The 21,783-nt window shown below is 34.7% G+C and overlaps 2 protein-coding genes across 12 annotated transcripts in view; one reads left to right on the top strand and one right to left on the bottom strand.

Annotated features, from left to right (window-relative positions):
• Nucleotides 1–21,783, top strand: part of LOC114290834 (uncharacterized) — a 98,554-nt gene that overhangs the window by 38,352 nt on the left and 38,419 nt on the right. The gene's annotated exons all lie outside the window — the stretch shown is intronic.
• On the bottom strand, nucleotides 7,958–12,222 carry LOC145807057 (serine/threonine-protein phosphatase 7 long form homolog). Its single transcript, XM_082904972.1, has 5 exons — nucleotides 12,037–12,222; nucleotides 11,600–11,660; nucleotides 8,889–8,965; nucleotides 8,118–8,780; nucleotides 7,958–8,032 (listed from the first exon to the last, which is right to left on the bottom strand). Exons 1-5 carry the CDS (start codon nucleotides 12,220–12,222, stop codon nucleotides 7,958–7,960), a joined length of 1,062 nt encoding a protein of 353 aa, XP_082761098.1.

Raw genomic sequence — 21,783 nt, 5'->3', positions numbered from 1 at the left:
AGGAAAAAAGCCACAAAGTATATAATTGACAAAGTCAGAAAGTCACATGCATCACTGCATCACTGCATAAAGTCACATGCATCACTGCATCACTACACAAAGTCACATGCATCACTACATCACTGTACAAAGTCACATGCATCACATGCATCACTGCATCTGAGGAAAAAAGTCACATGCATCACTGCATCGCTACACAAAGTCACATAGCATCTGAGGAAAAAAACAAAGCATACAATTTATTACGTCTGTTAAAGTCACTGCATCACTGAGAAATGTTGGACGTATCACTGCGCTGAGCTACAATTTATTATCGTACCATAGCTACTGTGCCCTTGTGAATTTCTGCAATTCATAATGGGATGAGGAGGTGTCAGAACAAAATAACAAAATAACTAGAACCTTTGTGTTTAAAAAGCACCCTATGTAGCTCCAAATAGATTCATAAACGTTGAAGATAAAATATTATCGAGTTAGAATGTATTGAAGATTAATTTGTAGTATAGTTAGAATGAATGGGTTTTTCGATGTATAGAACTTGAAAGTGTTACAAATAAAAGCTAGCCTAGTATGCAGACAAGAACAACACCGACTTAAATCAACACATAGTTAACTTCAAATTAAATTGGTCAAATTTCTCCAATTAAATTAAATGAAATATGTGAGGTGAAAAGTGAAATTAAATATATTGTCAAGGCAAAATAAATTGAATTATATTTGTAAGCGGAAAAGTAAAATTAAATTTCTAAGCGGATTTAAACTTTGCTTAAAACCTTAAGATATGCACTAAGTAGTAAATAAAAGTCGAAGTGACAACTCCTATAAAGTTGATGCATAGTTGTTCAGGTCATAAAAGTTGACGTGACAACTCTAATGCATAGTTGTTTACAATAATTTCAAACATACAGCTACCATGTGTAATGGCTTTGCAATGCTTATACATGAGTTATCAATAGGAAGAGAAATTGGTAACGAATCTTGACATGTGTACTTATAAATGTAGTGATTTCGTAAACTTCAAGTTCATATAACAAATAGTTGAAATACATCCGTAAGTTAGATGAACAACAACATTGTCTTACACTCTAGTAATGAAGATACGACACAACATACAAACATATATGAAAGATAAAGGTGTTTGATTTCTCATTCCTCATCTGACATGTAGTAGTCAGAGAGATATTTTTCATTGTTTAAGACATTATTTCGCTAAATCACTGTCAAATCTCTGTTGCTTGCTTCTGCCATTTCGGTGGCTAGCTGAAGCATGAAATGTCAACATCTCCGCATTAACATTCTGTTGTTCTCCTTCTTAATTCTGCTAACTGCTTTTTCATAGTCACTCACATTTCATCTAGCCATGGTCAATGAATGACGATGAGGTACCGGTGGCCCAAAGTCACGTAGATCATTAAACAATCCTTCTTGCTCCGTTACCCTGAACGCCCATTCTGCTCGAATACCAGCATAATAATCCTTCGGACTTGAGTACTTTTCGCCCTCGTAGTCATAAGTAAATTGAGGTAGTAGCCACACTTTCGGATTTCTTTGACGGCATGAACTTCCTGCACCTTTTGAAGACATTGTTCATAAAATAAAAAAATTAATAATAATAATAATTGTAAATATATTACTATTGTTATGACTTGAACAAACATCATACTGGGGGTAGCGCTATTTATAGACATCATACTGGGGGTTAACTAGTGATTACCTGGTGACGATAATTGAGATGTTGGGGCACTATGGAAGAAGTGATACCCGTGATATTATTGTATCTTATTCATTTCATGCAATCCTGAGTACCTGTGACTTTGTGTACCTGTGATGTAGTCACGGACGTGGTTGTTAGATAAAATCGTAATTGTAGGTCGTCTTTTTCACAATGCAATCCTTTCATATTCGAACAGTGAATTGTCAAATTAATCAGTAATGCAGTGAGTTGTCACATCTCCACATTAAACTATTTTTTCATACTTGCTTTTTTAATATAGTAAGTAGTCACTTCGAACTGACGATTTCAGTACAAATTGGTGTTTTCAAAAAATTATAATTAAATCATAAAATGAAACAGCGGCTTTAATTTTCTTTGTTTTAAAGTAATATTATTCATAAACAACTATGAAACAGAGTGCAAGTAAATACACAACTTTCCAACTCACTTCGACCTACAAAACTATCATTGATTTTTTCACCAAAACAATGTTCAAAACAAAACAAAATAATAAAATGGCCACCTGATATGTAAAGAAGATTGGCACTGCAGCCTATATTTTATCTTATTTTCACTTAATGAAACTTCACAGTCATCCCCTTTTCTCCTCTTTGCATTTTCTACTTCTTTTTGTATTTGGTAAATTACACTTCACTCCTTCAGTCCTTTATATAATTGTTTATCAACACTATTGCCATGTGGTCGTATTAATGTGACTTAGATGAATTTTAAAATGTGAGGAAAAAACAAAGGGTCTAAGTCACGCTACACAAAGTTACATGCATCACTACATGTGAGGAAAAAAGTCACAAAGTATATAATTTACAAAGTCAGAAAGTCACATGCATCACTACATCACTGCATAAAGTCACATGTATCACTATATCACTGCACAAAGTCACATGCATTATTGCATCTAAGGAAAAAAGTCACATGCATCATTGATTGCTGCACAAAGTCACATAGCATCTAAGGAAAAAACAAAGCATATAATTTATTACGTCTGTTAAAGTCTTTGCATCACTGATAAATGTTGGACGTATTATTGTGCCGAGCTACAATTTATTATCATACCATAGCTATTGTGCCCATGTGAATTTCTGTAATTCATAATGGGATGAGGGGGTGTCAAAACAAAACAACAAAACAATTAGACCATTTGTGTTTAAAAAGCCACCCTATGCAGCTCTAAATAGATTCATAAACCTTGAAGATAAAATATTATATAGTTAGAATGTATTGAAGATTAATTTGTACTAGAGTTAGAATGAATGGATTTTTTGATGATAGAACTTGAAAGTGTTACAGATAAAAGCTAGCCTAGTATGCAGACAAGAACAACACCAGCTTAAATCAACACATAGTTAACTTCAAATTAAATTGGTCAAATTTCTCCAATTAAATTAAATGAAATATGTAAAGTGGAAAGTGAAATTAAATATATTGTCAAGGCAAAATAAATTGAATTGTATTTGTAAGCGGAAAAATGAAATTAAATTTCTAAGCGGATTTGAACTTTGCTTAAAACCTTCAGATATGCACTAAGTAGTAAATAAAAATTGAAGTGACAACTCCTATAAAGTTGATGCATAATTGTTCAGGTCATAAAAGTTAACATGACAACTCTGATGCATAGTTGTTTACAACAATTTCAAACATACAGCTTACCATGTGTATATGTGGTATAAATATTGCATCATACCACAACAAAAGTTTTATAGCTATTTCGACCAATATCATCATGAGATATACGGTGGTTGATCTATATTCAGCAATGGGTCACTATTGGGTTGCAGATGGAGATGAATTTCAATACCCATTAAATCCAAATTTGCGTTACTCACATGTCGCCGTCAATACCATGAGAGCTGAGTGGGAATTTTGCATAACTCGAGCAAACGTTCTCGTTGAGCTATGTCGTGAAGTTAATATTAAATTTCCTTGCCGGTTAGCCATGCGTATGCCAACTGACACTCCACAGTTGTTGCAAAGGGCATTGCATCGTATCCGCGACTAAGTTAATCGCATGACCCAACGTTTGCAAAGGTCCGAACTAATGAAGACCGCAAATGAGCGTGCCGAAGATGGGTTAATGGATGATGCACACCAGTACTTCACCTGGAGCATGGATGTTATGTATAAATCTGATATTGAGATATCAGATGATGATGATAATGAATGAAATTGTTTGGATGAATGACCAAACCATTTATCTTGTAATGGATTTGTAATGTTTATCCACGACTTATCAATGAAGGGAGAAATTTCAATAGTTTTTTAATAGTTCTTGTAATTCTACAAATAACAAATACCTTTGCTTTCTCTCCGTTATTGTTATTTTGAAGAACACTACTTGAACTAGGCTTTCATGATTTTATGCATTATTGATGTGGAATATAATGATGATATTGAATGAAATTGGTTGCATGTATGACCAAACGTTTTCATTCATTATAATGGCTTTGCAATGCTTATACATGAGTTATCAATAGGAAGAGAAATTCGTAACGAATCTTGACATGTGTACTTATAAATGTAGTGATTTCATAAACTTCAGGTTCATATAACAAATAGTTGAAATACATCCGTAAGCTAGATGAACAACAACATTGTCTTACACTCCAGTAACGAAGATACGACACAAAATACAACATTGTTTAGGACATTATTTCGCTCAATCATTGTCAATTCTCTGTTGCTTGCTTCTACCATTTCAATGCAGTAAGTTGTCACATCGCCACAATAAACTGTTTTCTGATGCTTGCTTTTTTAATACAGTAAGATGTCACTTCGAACTGACGATTTCAGTACAAATTGGTGTTTGCAAAAAATTATAAATTAAATCATAAAATGAATCAGAGGCTTTAATTTTCTTTGTTTTAAAGCAATATTGTTCATAAACAACTATGAAACGGAGTGCAAGTAAATACCCCCAAGTGTCTTGAAATGCCCATGAGTTAAGTTACATGAGATAAAATCGAAATCATTTTCTCTGTCGCAGACAGCACTGTGAAACACACCCACAGTGAAGTACCTAGATGTAGAACATGTACCTCAGTCAAAAACTTATGTTGCTTGGGGTTCTTCGAATACTGAGGGGAGTAAAGTTAAAACACAATCTCAAACCAGGCATGAGAATGAGTCGCCCATAGTCAAGTAAGAAGATATTGAGCATGTACCTCAGTCAAAAACCTCTGCTGCTTGGGGTTCTTCGAATACTAAGGGGAGTAAAATTGAAATACAATCTCAACCCAGGCATGAGAATGTGTCACCCACTAATATCTGGAGTTGTAATAAAAATAGCCAGTCCAATGGTGGCAACGAGTCGATTGTTGACAAAAATCAGATTTTGGGGAACGACACAACGTCAAAGGCAAATGGTTGAGGGTCCAGTAGAGGGAGTTAGGGTTTTTCAAGTGAAGAGGGCCACAATGATGATAGGAATGAAGGAATGTGGGGTTAGGTGCTGGAGAAACTATTTATTATTGCAGAATTTAGGTCCAGTTTGAGGGTTAATCTATTCTATTATTAAAGGGGAACATCAATTTTGGTGTCATGAATCTGAAGTCTGGCTTACAAATTTTTTTCTATTTTTCCTAAAATGACCATAACTTGTTAAATAATTTATTATTTTAAAACTTATATCAAATTGTCATTATGGGTAAAATCGTAAATTACCAACTCAGTAAATAGCTTCCACTTTTCCACTTCCCACATTTTAGAAACTGCTATGCAGTTTAACGTTTCACCATCTTCTCTCTTTTTTTATTATTTATTTTTTTTATTTTATATTTTAAATTTATAACAAACTGCCGTGTAAGTTTCACAGTTCATCATCTTCACTCTATTGAAAAACTAATTTTTTTTTTTCGAGAGAGAAAGACTATTCAAGTATTCAAGAACTTTTTTCTTTCTTTCTTTCTGTTTTTTTTTTTTTGAGGGGAAAAGCAGAGTATATTAAATTTGTGTTTTTGTTTTCTTAATGTTGTATGTGTGTGTGTGCGCACGTTGTTTAAAATAATCAATGTTCTTAAAATTTTTATTATATTATCAGGTTCTGTACCTTTTTTTTTTGGGGTAGTCTTATGTAATTTGAAATTTGTGTGTGTGTGTGTTTCAAAAAAAAAGTGTTCTTAAATTTATCATTATGTTATCAAATTCTTTGGGAAAAAAAGTACAGAATAATAAATAAAATTTATGTAATTATTTATTTTTTGTTTTTTGTAAAGAAATAAGTATATACTTAAAAAAAATATTTTAAAAAAAACAGTATAAAAAATTATATAGTTTATTATTGTAAAACGAAAATCCACATGGTACCAAATACGGCACAACTTCAATCTCTTATGTATATAATCACCATGTTTAAACCCATTGTGACATCATGATTTGAATATTTGAAGTATTTAAGAAATCATCAAAATAAGTAAGAATAAAAAATTATAAAATTCTATTTTCGAATAAATAAATATGGCACATTTACATCTTCTGTACAAATTTGATTTACAAAAACTATAAATAAAAAAAACTATACACTCCATATCACACTCGCTAATGCCCTAACCTGTCCCCAGTCCCATAACCCCGACCATGGACCTCCCTCATCAGTCTCCTGCGGTAGACTCTCTGAATATGTGGCTCCCCTAATTGTAAATGCATATATGTGGCACTCCCTCCCTTGCATGTGGCCCTCTACTGACTACTTGTGGAGCCTGTAAGTGTGACCCTCCCTCTCTTGCTTGTGCTGCCCTTGGTCCCGTCTCTGGCCCAAGATCAGATACTGCTGTGAGCTGTGAAACTCCCTCATCTGGTGCAACTGTATCACGATCTGCAGCTGGACCTCGACCTCAACCTCTTCCCGCACCCCGACCTCGGCCACGACATCTGCCACGACCATAACCTCGGCCTCTCCCTCGCGCTCTGGGGGGGCCTCAATATGGGCCTCATCCTCAACGTGGGAGATGTCAATGAGAACTGCATCATGTGTACTCATGGTCGCGGTCGATCTAGTCCCCACAAAAGTAGGTGTATGTAGTGTGGGACTATGTGATGTACATGTATCAACCCTAACACTACAAACACCTGAACTGTCTGGTGGTGGTAACTGGGTGGGTAGGGTAACAACGTCATGCATGTATCGGGGCGGTGTCCAATCAGGGTCAGCTACATAAGGTATGCCAGTATGCTAGGTAGGATATATGTGGAGGGAATCTAGAGACATGTATGGGGTAACATGTGGTGGGGTGACTGATGTCCAAGGAATTGATATGGCCGGCGCTGAAGTGGAAGGCACTGACGTGGACGGCATTGATGTGTCTAGAGCAGCTGCTACACTATGTACACCGTAGTGGCCAAAATATAGACGATCTCCCCGATGGGCATGCTGGATCGACTCGTACAATAAGTCTCGGATCTCTGCAACGGCCTGCAAGGCATGTTGTCCATCACGTCTGAAAAGGGCGTCCTCAGCCAAGTGATATGACTTCCCAGCTCCAACCACTTGAACAAAAATTCGGACGTATTAGGCTACAGTTGACTGAAAGTAAATCAATTATGATCTTAATAATTATCTGACACATACTACGATACTCACCAATGCCTCAAGATAAGGCCCAACTCCCTGATATCTGGACTCAGACAGGTGGCTCGGATTACCGACTAGTAGGCGTGTATGTCGCCGATACCACACTATATAAGGGTCAAAAGAGGGGAGCACCTTATCGCTCCAGTCAGCCTATACAATACTGTCCCGACGGGCATCCCACAGCTGTATATATCACATATAAAATAGACTCCAGTCAGTGCCAGCTCGGCCACGTCTATCAGTCACATGCAACCGCCACTCGGTGTCGAACCGATCCGGCACAGACTGGACCTGACCAAACTGTCGGAGGACACGATGGGGGAGATGCCACTCAACCACGTCAAAACAAATAAGTGGCACTCTCGCCAGCCATATCTTCTAACCTAGTCGGCAGTAGTCTGGGAGCATACTGAGGACCCCAACATAAGGCTGCCAGATAAACTACAATAACGACAAGTATTTTAAAATTCGTTGGTGAACTCAAAACATATACAATGAACAAGACAACTAAAATTAAGAGCAAAATTTCATACCTCGCCCTCGATCATCCAGTTGAACTGGTCTCTATAAACTACGACAACGTGGGTCGATACGACCTCATGGCCGAAGTCAACCCTCCACTAGCTACCTTGAGGTCCGGGTGGCAACTTCATGTCTCCCTAGCCAATGGGAAGCTCACCAGGAGCAACCACTTGCCGCCTAGACAGGGCAATGCGAGTGAATCTCTCCCACGCCTAAATCTACAATAGTTTGAACGCAATTACAATACTAATATATGTCATACAATATGAATTGACATGTAATAAAATTCTTACTAACCTGTAGCAAGACAAATGGTCCTCCAATCTCCTTCACACCCACCTGAGCTTCTCGACATAGTATCCTATACAAGCATGCCAAAGCCGCGCCACCCCAGCTGTACTGGCCGATCTCGTCAATGTTTCTCAGAAGTGGCAAGTACATCAGCTTGAGTAGGTTCTGTGAGTTATCAGGGAGAAGTACTCCCCCAATAAGCCACAGAATATATGCTCGGGCATGCTGCAGTACCAACTCATCTGGAGCATGATCTGGAAGAGAACCAAACTGCTCGGCCAGCCATCTCACCCTCAGTCTACCTGGCTGTAAGCCTGCAGGTATAGGTGCTACTCCTAATAGCTCACCACATAGAGTTATCCACTGCTCCCTCGTCAATGATGGGTCAACACCGGTAACTGCTCGCCCATCAATCCGCAGACCATATAGGACAGACACGTCCTGCAATGTGACGGTGACCTCTCCGATCGGGAAATGGAATATGTGAGTCTCTATGCGCCACCTCTCGACGAGAACAGTGATGAGTGGGTGGTCCAGTCTAATATGCTCGATATGGTACACACTATTGAATCTCGCGCGTAGTATATACTGCAAGACTCTATGGTCCAACGGATGTTCCCACAGGCCAGAGTCTACCCGCTGGCATGTCAACACAGTGCGTGCCTCATCCTGTATAACAGAATGACTAGTTTAAATAATAGCATTATCACGTAATATAAATCAAAATGCAGGGTATTTTAATTGTAAGCGTAAAGTCCAACAAACATTATTGCATACCGGATGCTCCCATATACGGTCGGCCCGATGTGGATGACTGAAAAGTGGGACCTCCTCAGGTAGATGTGCCATGAAGCCTGTACAAGTGAAATACAATATCATAACAATAAAAGTCTCATTTAATCATAACAGAAAAACTGTAATTATTCCATAAATTACGATTTGTAAAAGAAAAGTACGCTTAGCTATTTCAAAATTTAAATTTGTGTGATACTATATATGGAAGCAATTCACTAAAATGTAATTAAATTTTATTTCAAAAAACTTTATTGGTTGACTTTAATTTAACTATAACAATTAAACTCAAATTATTCCATACATTACGACTTTAAAAAAAAATGTGCTCGGTTATTTTAAAATTATAAATTTCTGTGCCACTAACATGGAAGTAATTCACTAAAATCTAATTATAATCAACAAAAAAAACTCTAATTATTTCATAATTTATGATTTTTAAATATATATATACATATATATATATATATATTTGTACTTTAAGATTTAAAATTATGTGTCATTAAATATGATAAACAATTCAACAGAACCTATCGTTATCTATGCTATAACTAATATAGAAATCTTTTCCAAAATAATTTTAGGGCCTCAGTTACATAAGCTTAATAATGACCATGAACATAGTGTAGTAACATGTGGATAGTTTTCCTACATAAATATTTGCCAAAAAATTTAATGAGAAATTTTTTTTAATAATAGTTTGATGATTACATTTATGACATATTTGACAAAATTTAATTATTGATATTGTAATGCTACGAGTTTGAATAAAGTATAAAATTTTTAAATTACATAAATTTATTCTTAAATTGTAAATGTGAAAAATGCTTGCAGCATTCGAACAAGAACACAATAACAAACATAAGCCTATGTGCTACAGTTAAATGTTTTTGCATACATATTTAGTTTAATTTATTTGCTTAGTATGTTAGTTGTAATTTTTTTTTTAATATAAAACAATTACAACATATAAAGAATTAAAAATTAAAAATGATCTATTACAAATAAAAAATGATCTATTTAAAGAATTAAAAATTAACAATTACAATATAGTTGAACATGGGGTCATTTGCATTACAAGCTAAAAATTCACATGGGCTGTCCAATTACAATCTCATAATTAAAAAACGCAATCGTTTTACAATTTTACAATTCACGAAACTCATGTAAGCATTACATAGTCTTCATCGACCAAGCCACGTCGGACATGTTCGCCTGTCATGACCTGTCTGCTGGCACTCACTGCAACGAGCAGTCAAACGCCTATCTGATATATCCATCTCATTCGGAATACGAGACATAGATTTACGACCCCGTTTTACTTCTCGCAGACGAAGTACATTAGGCATTAAGGTCCACTACGGATCATCCCAATAATCTTGATGCGGTATTGGATTGAATTTAGTTTCCCAAACCCTCATGTATACAAGAAGCCTATATACTGGATCAACATACTCGAATGGATTGTCACCGCATTCAGACATAACAGCGAGCATATGAGAACATGGATAGTGTCTTATCTTGTATTTGCCACAACTGCACATGGGTTGATTCATGCGCACAATCTGTGTATTGCGACCTCGTCCATGGCGAAAAGATGTTCGCACCTCAAATACGCAACGGGGCCTATTAGACAATATTGATACAAACTAATCAAGTTCATGTTTTTAGGTGTAATTAACTTCATAACATAATAATAACAATTTACTTTACATTACAAACTAACCTGTCGTACGATATCAACTGGAAAGTATTTCCCCTTGCGATGCCCTCCTCGTTAGTTTTTTGCATCTCTCTAGGGTATTGGAACTCATTCCGTACATCTATTTCTGCTTGGGCTTCCATCTCGTCAAAATATTTTATGAGCCGTCGAAATGTAAACTCAAGCATAGCTAAGATAGGTAAGTTCCTTGCACCTTTCAAGACACTGTTGAAGCACTCAGCATCATTGCTGGTCAATACCCCCCACCGATATCCACCGTCATACGTAGGGGCCCATTCCACAGGATTCATCTTGCAGACCCAATCAATGGCATCTTAGTTAATAGCCTATATCTATTCTAAGTAAGCATTACACTTGCGTCGTTGATTCGCACTCCCTACTTTCCATTGAAGTTGTTTCAGCTCCTTATTTTTAAACTTTGTGTTAAAGTTACTACAAACATGTCAAAGGCAGTGCCGATGATATCCAACAAATTGGAGCGATGGATTCGGCCAATACCACCTCACAGCAGCTAAAATACTCTCAGCTCGATCAGATATCAAAGTCACTCCTTGTCGATCCATGACAATATGTTCCTTGATATTTGAAATGAAGAACGACCAAGACTCAAAACTCTCCTTGTCAACAACAGCGAATGCAAGTGGTAATACCTTGCCATTGGCAGTGACGATGGTTGCTACAAGCAACACACCAGTGTATTTGCCGTATAAGAATGTACCATCTATGGTTATAACAGGCCTACAATATTTGAATCCATCGATGACGGGTTTGAAAGACCAGAAAACAAAGTGGAAGATGGGCATAATGGTTGTACCTCCGGTATATCTATGCTTCCATTGAACGATGGTACTAGGATTAGATGTTTGTAATGCATGCATGAATTTAGGCAACTGCCTATATGATTCATCCCAATCCTCGAATACCATTCTAATTGCCTTTGCCCTTGCATGCCACACATTCTTATATGATATACTGTAGTTCATGGTCTTTTGAATATTTTTGATGACATTCTTAATTGGCATATCAGGTTCATTCTGCATATGACAATCAAATATGAGTTAGATTATTTAGGTGTGAACACTATAAATAAACAAATATGTATATATATAAACATTTATTTTTTATACTCACCGCAACTTGTCCCAAAAGATGAGAAGCAATGTAACTGGAGCTAATATCAGCGTGGTCCTTATTCATTTGTGGGTATAAACAATGGCGAGGACCCCTGTACTACTTTATTTCAAAAAGACCATGTTTCCTACTAAGAGATGCACACAACCACCAATTGCAATAGTGCTTGCAAGCAGACACCCAAAGGTCTCGCTTGGAGGTTACAACTTTATACTCTCGATTATTTGTTGCATGGTACAATTTCACAGCATGTGCAAGTTGCTTCTTATCAACGAAAACCATCCCTTTGTCCAACTCTAGATTTTCAGCGTTCCAGATTCGATTATGGGGAATGACATCATAGCTACTCATGTCAAAATCACCACCCATGTGAATGTTGTCATCGAAAGGGATTTCGGGTCTAGGTGGAATGAGGGCATTTTGAGGGTCAACGGGAGCGTCGGCATCATCTTCCTCAGGCGACATCAGGACCATACATGTCATTGTCAGCAAACTACACATAGTTCACTATTTCTGTCATATTACCAGCAACTTCAACTGGAGTGATATGATGGCTGCAGGTGGGCTCATCTTTCGTGTTATTGTGAAATTCATAATCATATCTACCACATGTACTTGATTCCACACCATGGCCCTCAAATGGCTGTTGTGTGTAGTCCACTGCATAACATTGATCTGATGTATACATAGGAGACTGAAACGTTGTCGTGTCAATCCCATGTGTCAGCAATGTTGTGAACGGACTAGAATCCATCTGTGTCATATTCAGGAAATTCTGTACAACCTCTTTATCAATGTACACTTCCAAACAATTTGGTGGTTGGAAACTTGCACCGATACTTAAAACGGTGTTCAACGCCTCATCGTCATTGATCGGTAATATCTTGTATTTGCTGATTGCTTGCCACTGGCGATAAGGATATCTACATTTGAAGTTTAATCAAACACTTTCCCCGTAACTTGCCACCTTGGACATGAACATCGCCTCCAAATTGGTAAGCGTGGTGCCAAGTTGCACCGCATATATCCCTTTCGGCTCAGCATCATATGACACACCTTCATCGGGATCCCGAATTATGTTCCCCCCCCCCCAGTAGAAGATAATTTGAACAATCTCCATATACTTGCTTCAATGAAACAAAAAACATTAAAATATCAACAATATCAACAACATACTTATATCAGATTTTACTTCTAAAAGAATTATATGAATTTTAACTCATTCAATTATAATTACTTGTGAGGTAAGAACTTTATTTAAGTAATCAGAAATCATAATGCAACAATCATTATTAATTTTTTAATTAAAATATGAGTTAAAATAATTATTATGTTTTGGATTTTTTAGCTTTTTAAGAAAAAAGCTTACAACACATAAAGAATGTTGGTTTGTTTTGACATAACTGTTTGTGGAACTCTTGTGTTTTTGCTTTTTTCATTATTTATTACGATTAACATCATGCTCTTGTGCACGGTAAATGTAAATTTTTCTTTTTCCATGTTTCTTCTTTTTTGTTTTGATAATATTTCAGTGTTGATTTGATTTTTTTAAATTAACATGCTTTTATTTTTGTGTTGGTTATTTGAATTTGTTTAGGCGGACACATGGTGGAAGGAAGTTGTGGGAGTCAAAAGACAATTTATATTTTCCTATAAGTGACATTTATATCATAAGCGACATTTTCCTATAAAAATCAGCCCTCTCATTTTTGTCAATTTATATTTTCCAGGGTAGAAGGAACTCTAGAGGTGACACATTACTTCAACACCACTAAACATTAATTCAATTTATATTTTCTCCCATTTTTATTTTTCTCTCTATTTGTTTATTATTGTTTATTTTCTCATTTTTTTCACTTATTTTTATTCATATAAAACAATGGCTGAGGTTTCATTTGTACGTGGAGTTTTTTTACTCCCTATGTAGAGACTCGTATCTTTTCTGCGTGAAGGTTCTTTTTCTCCATTTAGGATTTATTTTATATTTTGTACTTAGATTTATTTTATTAGATGGGTTATTATTAGATGTATAATATATTAAATCTTGTGTTTTCTCATAAAAATAAATAAATATAAAAATAAACAATTAAGACTTGTACTAAAATTTAAATTTCATATTGTAATTTTGACACAAATAGACATGCAATGTAATTTTGACACAAATAGACACAAATTTCATATTGTAATTTTGATAAATAACGGTATTCAAAGTGCAAAATCTAAAATCTCGACACTAAATGGGTTAAATAACGATTGATAATTCAAACCCTAATTGTGCTAGCGATTTATACCTATAATTACAGATTATTTCTACTATTTAATTACCAATAATTACCTATAATTGAAACCCTAATTGTCTCTACTATTTAAGAATGAAATTAGACATTTGGTAATGAATTACTATCCTGTCAAGAACAAAATTTTATTTTAAAAAAAGTATACCATTTAGCATGAAATTATTTGGCTCTTAAAAATACATTTATTAGTGGCATGAAAATTTTACATTACAGTATATACTAAATATATTTTTATTTCTCACTTCTGCCAACAAATGAACATAAACATGTTTAAAATATTAGACAAATTACAAAAAAAAAAACTCCAGAGTTTTACGTATTTTTTAATTTAAACTCGAAAATTTTAATTTCATCAATTTAAATTTTGAACTTCATTCTGTGTCACAACCTACAGTCATGTCCATCTCAATTTAAATTTTTATTTCTCACCTCTCCATCTTTCTTACATTAAATAAAATATTTCTTTCGATCTTATTACTAATCATTTACCATAAAAAAAAGTTAATATAATTTAATTTTGACAAATTAATCAACTTTAAAAATAAGAAAATAAAAACTCGAGTTTATGAGTAGTTTGAGTTTAACTTGGGTCAAACTTGCGTAAACAACCTCAAGTTACAATTCGGACTTGGGTGGGCCTAGGCAACTCTCAACACAACTCAAGCTGAGCTTAGATAACCTCTTAACCTGCCTAGACCCACTTGTAATGACCAATCCAATTTTAATATTACATTTGAGACCCTTTTCTAGATTTTGGAACTTAAAGTGGTGTTAAGGTAAGATTGAACCAAAAGCTCCAAATTTGATTTTTTATTATTATTATTTTTTACTAGTATTCACACTTTTGCTCTTTTCTCTGTGTCTACACTTTAAATTTTTCTCTTTCTACACTTTGAATCTTGATATGAGGCCAGAACTTGTTTGAAAGCTTACTTTCGGAGATTTAATTTAGATATAAATTTAACCAATAATTACCACTATTTAATTACCAGTTACTTTCGGGGATTTCATTTCCATAATTTAATTACCAATAATTACCTATAATTCAAACTGTAATTGTCTCTACAAGTTAAGGATGAAATTAGACATTTGGTAATGAATTACTATCCTGTCAAGACCAAAGTTTTATTTTAAAAAAGGTATACCATTTAGCATTGAATTATTTGGTTCTTAAAAATACATTTATTACTGGCATGAAATTTTTACATTATAGTGTATACTAAATATATTTTTATTTTCATTTTTGCCAACAAATGAACATAAACATGTTTAAAATATTGGACAAATTACAAAAAAAAACTCCAGATTTTTACGTATTTTTTAATTTAAACTCAAAAATTTTAATTTCATCAATTTAAATTTTGAACTTCATTCTGTGTCACAACCTACACTCATGTCCATCTCAATTACTTTGTTTAACAATTTTTTTTGTTTTTTTTAAATACATGTGGCAATATATTATTTACGATTTTTAACTTCTTGTAAAACCACTTTTAAACTTGACCATACTAGATCACAAACTATCCTACCTATCCATTTAAATATGACCATACACCTCACACAGTAGATCAACTCTCTCTCCTTCCCCATCTCTTTCGCCATTGAAACCCACATGTTTCTTGCTACAGCCTAACGTCGTCAAAACCCACGTTGCCTCTACAATCATCCTCCCCTCCCCCTTGCCCCACAACCCATCGCCACACTCTAAATGCACTGTTACAGTTTGAAAACTTGGTTCCATTTTTTTTGGTAAAAATACTTCACTCAAAAAATAACATAAGGGGAGTTGAGAGGAGTTGTTGATTGGACGAGGATTTGAGCTAGGGCATTGAGTAGGTAATGGTGAGTTTGCGTTCTTTGGACATCATTGACGATGCGACAGCGGTGGATCAAGGACATGGTTGTGATTGAATTTGAGGAAAGGGATGATGGAGGAAAGGGAAAAGATATGCCACATGTGCATTAATTTTTTTTTTCCCGGTAAAATAAGTTCTTAGAGATGAATAGATGGTTAACATTGATATGGAATAAGAAGTTTAAGGTTGAAATTGATAAAATTAAAATTCTACCTTTTAATTTTAAAAATGCGCAAAACCCTTTTTTTTTTAATTTGCCGTAAAATATTTTTTATAAAAAAAAAATTTAGTAAACTGTACACTATCTGAAATAGTAACATAGAGAAAATTCATGTTATGTATGTAATTTTGTTTTTTTATTGCATGCAACAATGGATGTTGACAAGGTGGTGTGGCATATTTGAACACCTCCAAAATATTAGTCAATTTGATGGGTAATAGCCTTCCCCATTGGATTAAGCATCCTTATAATAATATTAATTTATTAAAATGCTTAAAATGCATCAAACGAGTGGAGTCATCGAAGCACTACCATTAATTTAATTTTATTTATTTAAAAAAAGCCCTAAGTAATTTTATAATATGGTAACTTTTGTATATGATAAGCCACTCTATGCGACAGCAAAACATTTCTTTTCTTAAAAAATAAACTCATGCAAATTGTTGTCTAAGTGCTTGAACCTTGTACCAACTACCAAGGTACAGAAGAAACTTTCAAGACCAGATCAAATTTAGGCAATTTGTGTTGTTTTTAAGACATGCAAAATAGTTCTAGAACTTTTCTGTTTGACTAACAACATTTTACAGTTGTATATGAATTGAAAACATAAAAATAACTATACTTCTTGTCTTAATTCTTTGTTCTCATTGCTCTTTTTTTTCTCATTCTTTTTGAGGTTGGATATGCTTTGTTCATATGATCATTTTTGAATTCATACACATGTATAGATGTCCTATACAAAAATGTTTATTGAATTTGAAACAAAAAGAAATTTTGAATCACATAGTAGCAATAACTTAAGATTTGGAATAAGTCTACGAACACAAAAATGGTTATAGAACTGGACATAAAATGTATATAGATGGATAAGATTCTTCAAAATACTAACAAACTCTATACAATTTTATGCGTATATATGTATTTGTATTCAATGTTATGATCAATTTTTGTGTTTATAACAAAACTATAAGATTTTTAGCATGTCTTAAAAACTATTTTGCAGTCATGGCAGAGTTTAGAGAAAGATCAGATACATGCACGTGCCTTATTGAGTATCCAGAGACATTATTTCTATGATTTGAATCCATAACAGTCGAATTATAATAGAATTATTTTATTTTATTTTTTATCGGCATAATAAAACAACCTTACCATTGTGGCAAGGGCCTCCCTCCATCAATATGATCAATTTCTAAAAGGCATGAACTCCAAATAAATAAATAAATAATAATAACTCTACACAACCCTTAATTTAGGCAATGTTTTATCTTTATTACCCATTATGGATATGGATATAAATATGAATGGAAAGTGTTAAAAATTGTTTCTCCAAATATTTTTTTAATGTTTAATGTAGTAGTGGCCTTTTGATCACAATCGAATAAAAAGTAAACCACAAATGGACTATGATGCAAATTAACAACTATACTTTGTATAATAATTACAAAAATCATTTGGTTAGTTAAGAATTACTTTTGTTTAGAGTTACTTTTTTTTAGTATTTATTTTAGCTATTCATTTTAAGAAACAATAAAAAGTTCTTCCCTAATTTTAAAAATTGTTTTTGCACTAAAATGGAAATTATATACCTGTGTCAACCTTTCTTTCATTTTGAATAATAATAATAATAATAATACCAAACAAATCAAATATGCATATACATACGGATATGAAACCCTAACCCTAGAACTTTGGGTTAGAACATTTTCACAATTCAAAACACTAATTTCTGAAACCCTAAACCTAATTTCTGATTTCACAATTCAAGGAAACAATAAAAATTTCTTTCCTAATTTTAAAAATTATTTTTGCACTAAAATGGAAATTATAATACTGTGTCAACCTTTCTTTCATTTTGAATAATAATAATAATACCAAACAAATCAAATATGCATATACATACGGATATGAAACCCTAACCCTAGAACTTTGGGTTAGAACATTTTCACAATTCAAAACCCTAATTTCTGATTTCACAATTCAAAATCCTAACCCTAATTTCTGATTTCACATTCAATTAAAAACCCTAGAACATTTTCACAATTAAAAACCACAACATTTTACCAATTCAAACCACAATTTCAATTCACAGAGCCTATTCTACCCACATTGTACCCACATTCACATTTTCACAAACACAATAAACACATATAAAATTCAAACCGAGAGAGAGAGAGAGAGATAGTCATACCAGCAAGAGAGAGAGAGAACAGAGAGTGACCCACAGAGAGAAAGAGAACAGAGAACCCACAGACGGAGAGAGAGAGTGACAGCAAAGAGAGAGTGTGAGACCAGAGAGAGCGAGAGCGAGAGCAGAGAGTGAGAGAGAGCAGATCGACTAAGTGTAAAAAGCGTGGTTGCAAATGAGAGGGGTAGGGTGTTTTTATATAAGTTATAAAAGGGTGGTTACGAACCACGCTTTCATTTAAAACTAGATTTTGGTTAAAAGCGTGGTTATAATCCACACTTTCTTCACTCAACAGTAAAAACGTGGTTCACAACCATGTTTTCAGGAGAAGAAAAAAAAAAAGCGTGGTTCCTAACCACGCTTTATGAATAAATTAAATTTCCTTAAAAGCGTGGTTTGTAACCACGCTTTTATGATTTTACAAATTTTCCGCGGGAGGGCCACGAAAACGATGAAAACGTGGTTTTTAGCTTAGTTTGGGAATTCCGTCCAAACTAGGCCTAGTTTGGGAAATAGCTTGCTATTTTGCCCTAATTTGGGAAAAAGCCCCAAATTATGACCGTGTTCAGCTAAAACAAAATGCAGATTGTGAATGATTAAGGAGATGGACTAGGGTTCTACAGAAATTAGAATCACGAAATTCTGTTTTTTTTTACAGTAACACAGTCTTCCATCTATTTCTCTTCCTTTCTCTTCAATTTTTCAGTTGCATTTTTTGATTTCAAAAGTTCTCTTTTCTTGCATCTTCGTAGTTGAAAGGGACAAAATGGTATTTCCTAATAGTTGAAAGGGGGTGTTGGATTTAAGTATCTCACGTGCACTACTGCTTGAAGCATGGGAAGTAAATTCCTCTTCAATGTTTAGGAACAAAAACATGTAAATTGATGCATTGTGGGCTGTGCTCTTCTCTAAATCATCACGTTAGTTGATATGTTTTTCCTACAAAAATAAATTAATTCATTAAACACAAATGAATATAAATTTTGGGAATTAACATGCCCAATGCTAAGAAGCGCAAACACTTATGAGAAAATTAACATGTTGTGTTTGACATTGATATGAAACGGCAAGATAATCGATGGACACTTCCTAAAACTTGGCCACACATGAAAAACATGTACACATTTGAATAAATAACTTGGAATTCAATGATAAAATAAAAACAATGTAAATTTATATCCATTCTCGTCATTTAGCCTTAAAAAGTTATTATCTTTCATTTAAATATTTATATTTATGACATATAATAATTATGTATTTTTACATATGATATATAATAAATATATAAAATCCTATATTTTGCACGTATCTCTCACGTGTCGTGTCCATTATTGTTTGAAAATTTTCATGTCAATGTGTTTGTGTTGGGTCTATACCTGCTTGTACTTCTTGGCCCTAGTACAGGGATAAGATGAGCACGAGATGGGCAAAAGTCACTATTCTGGACTACTTAAAAAAGATTTATTTCTAATTTGGACTAGGTCTTTCAATCTAGTTGTGGACCAAGTTGCCCAACAATAGCAAAAGCGCATTCTAAAAATGTATTTCAACCTAGTTGTGGCTTGAGTTGCCCAACAATAATAAAAAAGAGCATATTCTAGAACGTTGTTCCGTATCCATTGGATCAAATTGAGGGTATTTTTTATGTGTGTTAGGAGGAGATGTCATCTCCAGTGACGTGCTGTGCTATGAGCCCAAAACCATGGGCCGGTTTCGCCCCAAAACTATGGGCTGGTTTTGCCAAAACCAGAGGCTGAGTTGTCATCTCCAGTGATGTGCTGTGCTACGAGCCCAAAACCATGTGCTGGTTTTCCCCCCAAAACTATGGGCTGGTTTTGCCAAAACCACGGTCTAGTTTCCCAAAAAACCATGGGCTGGATGCTTTGAGATTGATGGGTTTTAGGTGGCTGATTTTTTTATATCATTAATTTATTAGCGCCAGTTGTGTTTCCTATGCTTGGCTTCATTCTGAACTTTTTTAGATCTACTTGGTAGATTATGTTTTGTGTAGAAGCTAGACGCGTTTTCCCCTCTTTGTAGGATGTTGTTGCCCTAAGGCATGTAATGAGCTTCATTGTAATATTTAATTTTTTTGGTATAAAACTTTTGACTTACCTACCTAAAACAAAAAAAAAATCCAAACCCCAACCCTAATCTAAGATTATATAATGCCATGGCCTCTATGGTTTAGTGACATGAAAAATCGTAGTCATAGAAAGGCATCGAGAAAGTTTTGATGTCCTGAATCTCTATTTATGCATTCTAGAAGTCAAGAAATCGGAGGTTTTGACCTTAATCTCCTTTGAAGCTCTAGTGGATTTTCAAACTAATTGCTTATTGTGATTAGCTCTACCATCTAACTAATTGCTTCTTGGATTTTCAAACTAATGATTATTTATTTTTATATATGATATATAATAAATATATAAAATCCTATATTTTGCATGTGTCTCCCACGTGTCACGTCCATAATTTTTTTGAAAATTTTCATGTCAATGTGTTTGTGTTGTGTCGATACGTGTTTGTGCTTCTTGGCCCTAGTGCAAGGATAAAATGAGCACGAGATAGGCAAAAGTCACTATTTTGGACTACTTAAAAAAGATCTATTTCTAATTTGGACTAGGTCTTTCAATCTAATTGTGGACCGAGTTGCCCAACAATCATAAAAGCGCATTCTAAAAACGTATTTCAAACTAGTTGTGGCTCGAGTTGCCCAACAATAGTGAAAGAGCATATTCTAGAACGTTTTTCCGTATCAAATTGAGGGTATTTTTTATGTGCATTGGGAGAAACTGTCATCTCCAGTGACGTGCCGTGATACGAGCCCAAAACCATGGTTTGGTTGCCCCTCAAAACTAAGGGCTGGTTTTGCCAAAACCACGGGCTGAGTTGTCATCTCCAGTGACGTGCTATGCTACGAGCCCAAAACCATGTGCTGGTTTCCCCCAAAAAATTATGGGGTGGTTTTGCCAAAACCACAGTCTAGTTTCCCCAAAAACCATGGGCTAGATGCTTTGAGATTGGTGGGTTTTAGGTGGCTGATTTTTGTATATCATTAATTTACTGGCACCAGTTGTGTTTCCTATGTTTGGCTTCATTCTGAACTTTTTTAGATCTACTTGGTAGATTATGTTTTGTGTAGAAGCTAGATGCGTTTTCCCCTCTTTGTAGGATGTTATTTCCTTAAAACATGTAATGAACTTAATTGCTATGAAGCATGGACACTCCAAAATCGGTGCCGTGGCAGTGTCCGACACGCGAACACGCCGGGGACACGTACGGGACACGCCATTTGGCGTGTCCCTTTAATTTAATGATTTTTTTGTAGGGAACATGGCAAAGACACGGCGGGGACACACGTGTCACGACAATGGGACACAGAGAAGGAGAAAGAGAAGACCTAAATCCTAAATCAAAAGAAGAAGAAAAAACAGAGAAAAGAAGACTAACCTGTTCGATCGATCT

This window comes from Camellia sinensis, chromosome 14, assembly GCF_055761805.1.
Source record: "Camellia sinensis isolate YWXY chromosome 14, ASM5576180v1, whole genome shotgun sequence".
Classification (NCBI taxonomy): Eukaryota; Viridiplantae; Streptophyta; class Magnoliopsida; order Ericales; family Theaceae; genus Camellia; species Camellia sinensis.
Note: the sequence above shows the minus strand (reverse complement) of the source record. Positions and strands in the feature narration are given on the sequence as shown.

What these genes read in the sequence shown, in the direction of transcription:
- LOC145807057 (XM_082904972.1), bottom strand. Translation starts at nt 12,222, where the DNA reads ATGTCGCCTGAGGAAGATGATGCCGACGCTCCCGTTGACCCTCAAAAT. An exon ending in TAGAGTTGGACAAAGGGATG is followed by an intron (nt 11,661 to 12,036) that starts GTTTTCGTTGAT and finishes TGTCATATGCAG; the next exon opens with AATGAACCTGATATGCCAAT. An exon ending in TCAAAAGACCATGAACTACA is followed by an intron (nt 8,966 to 11,599) that starts GTATATCATATA and finishes TCACTTGTACAG; the next exon opens with GCTTCATGGCACATCTACCT.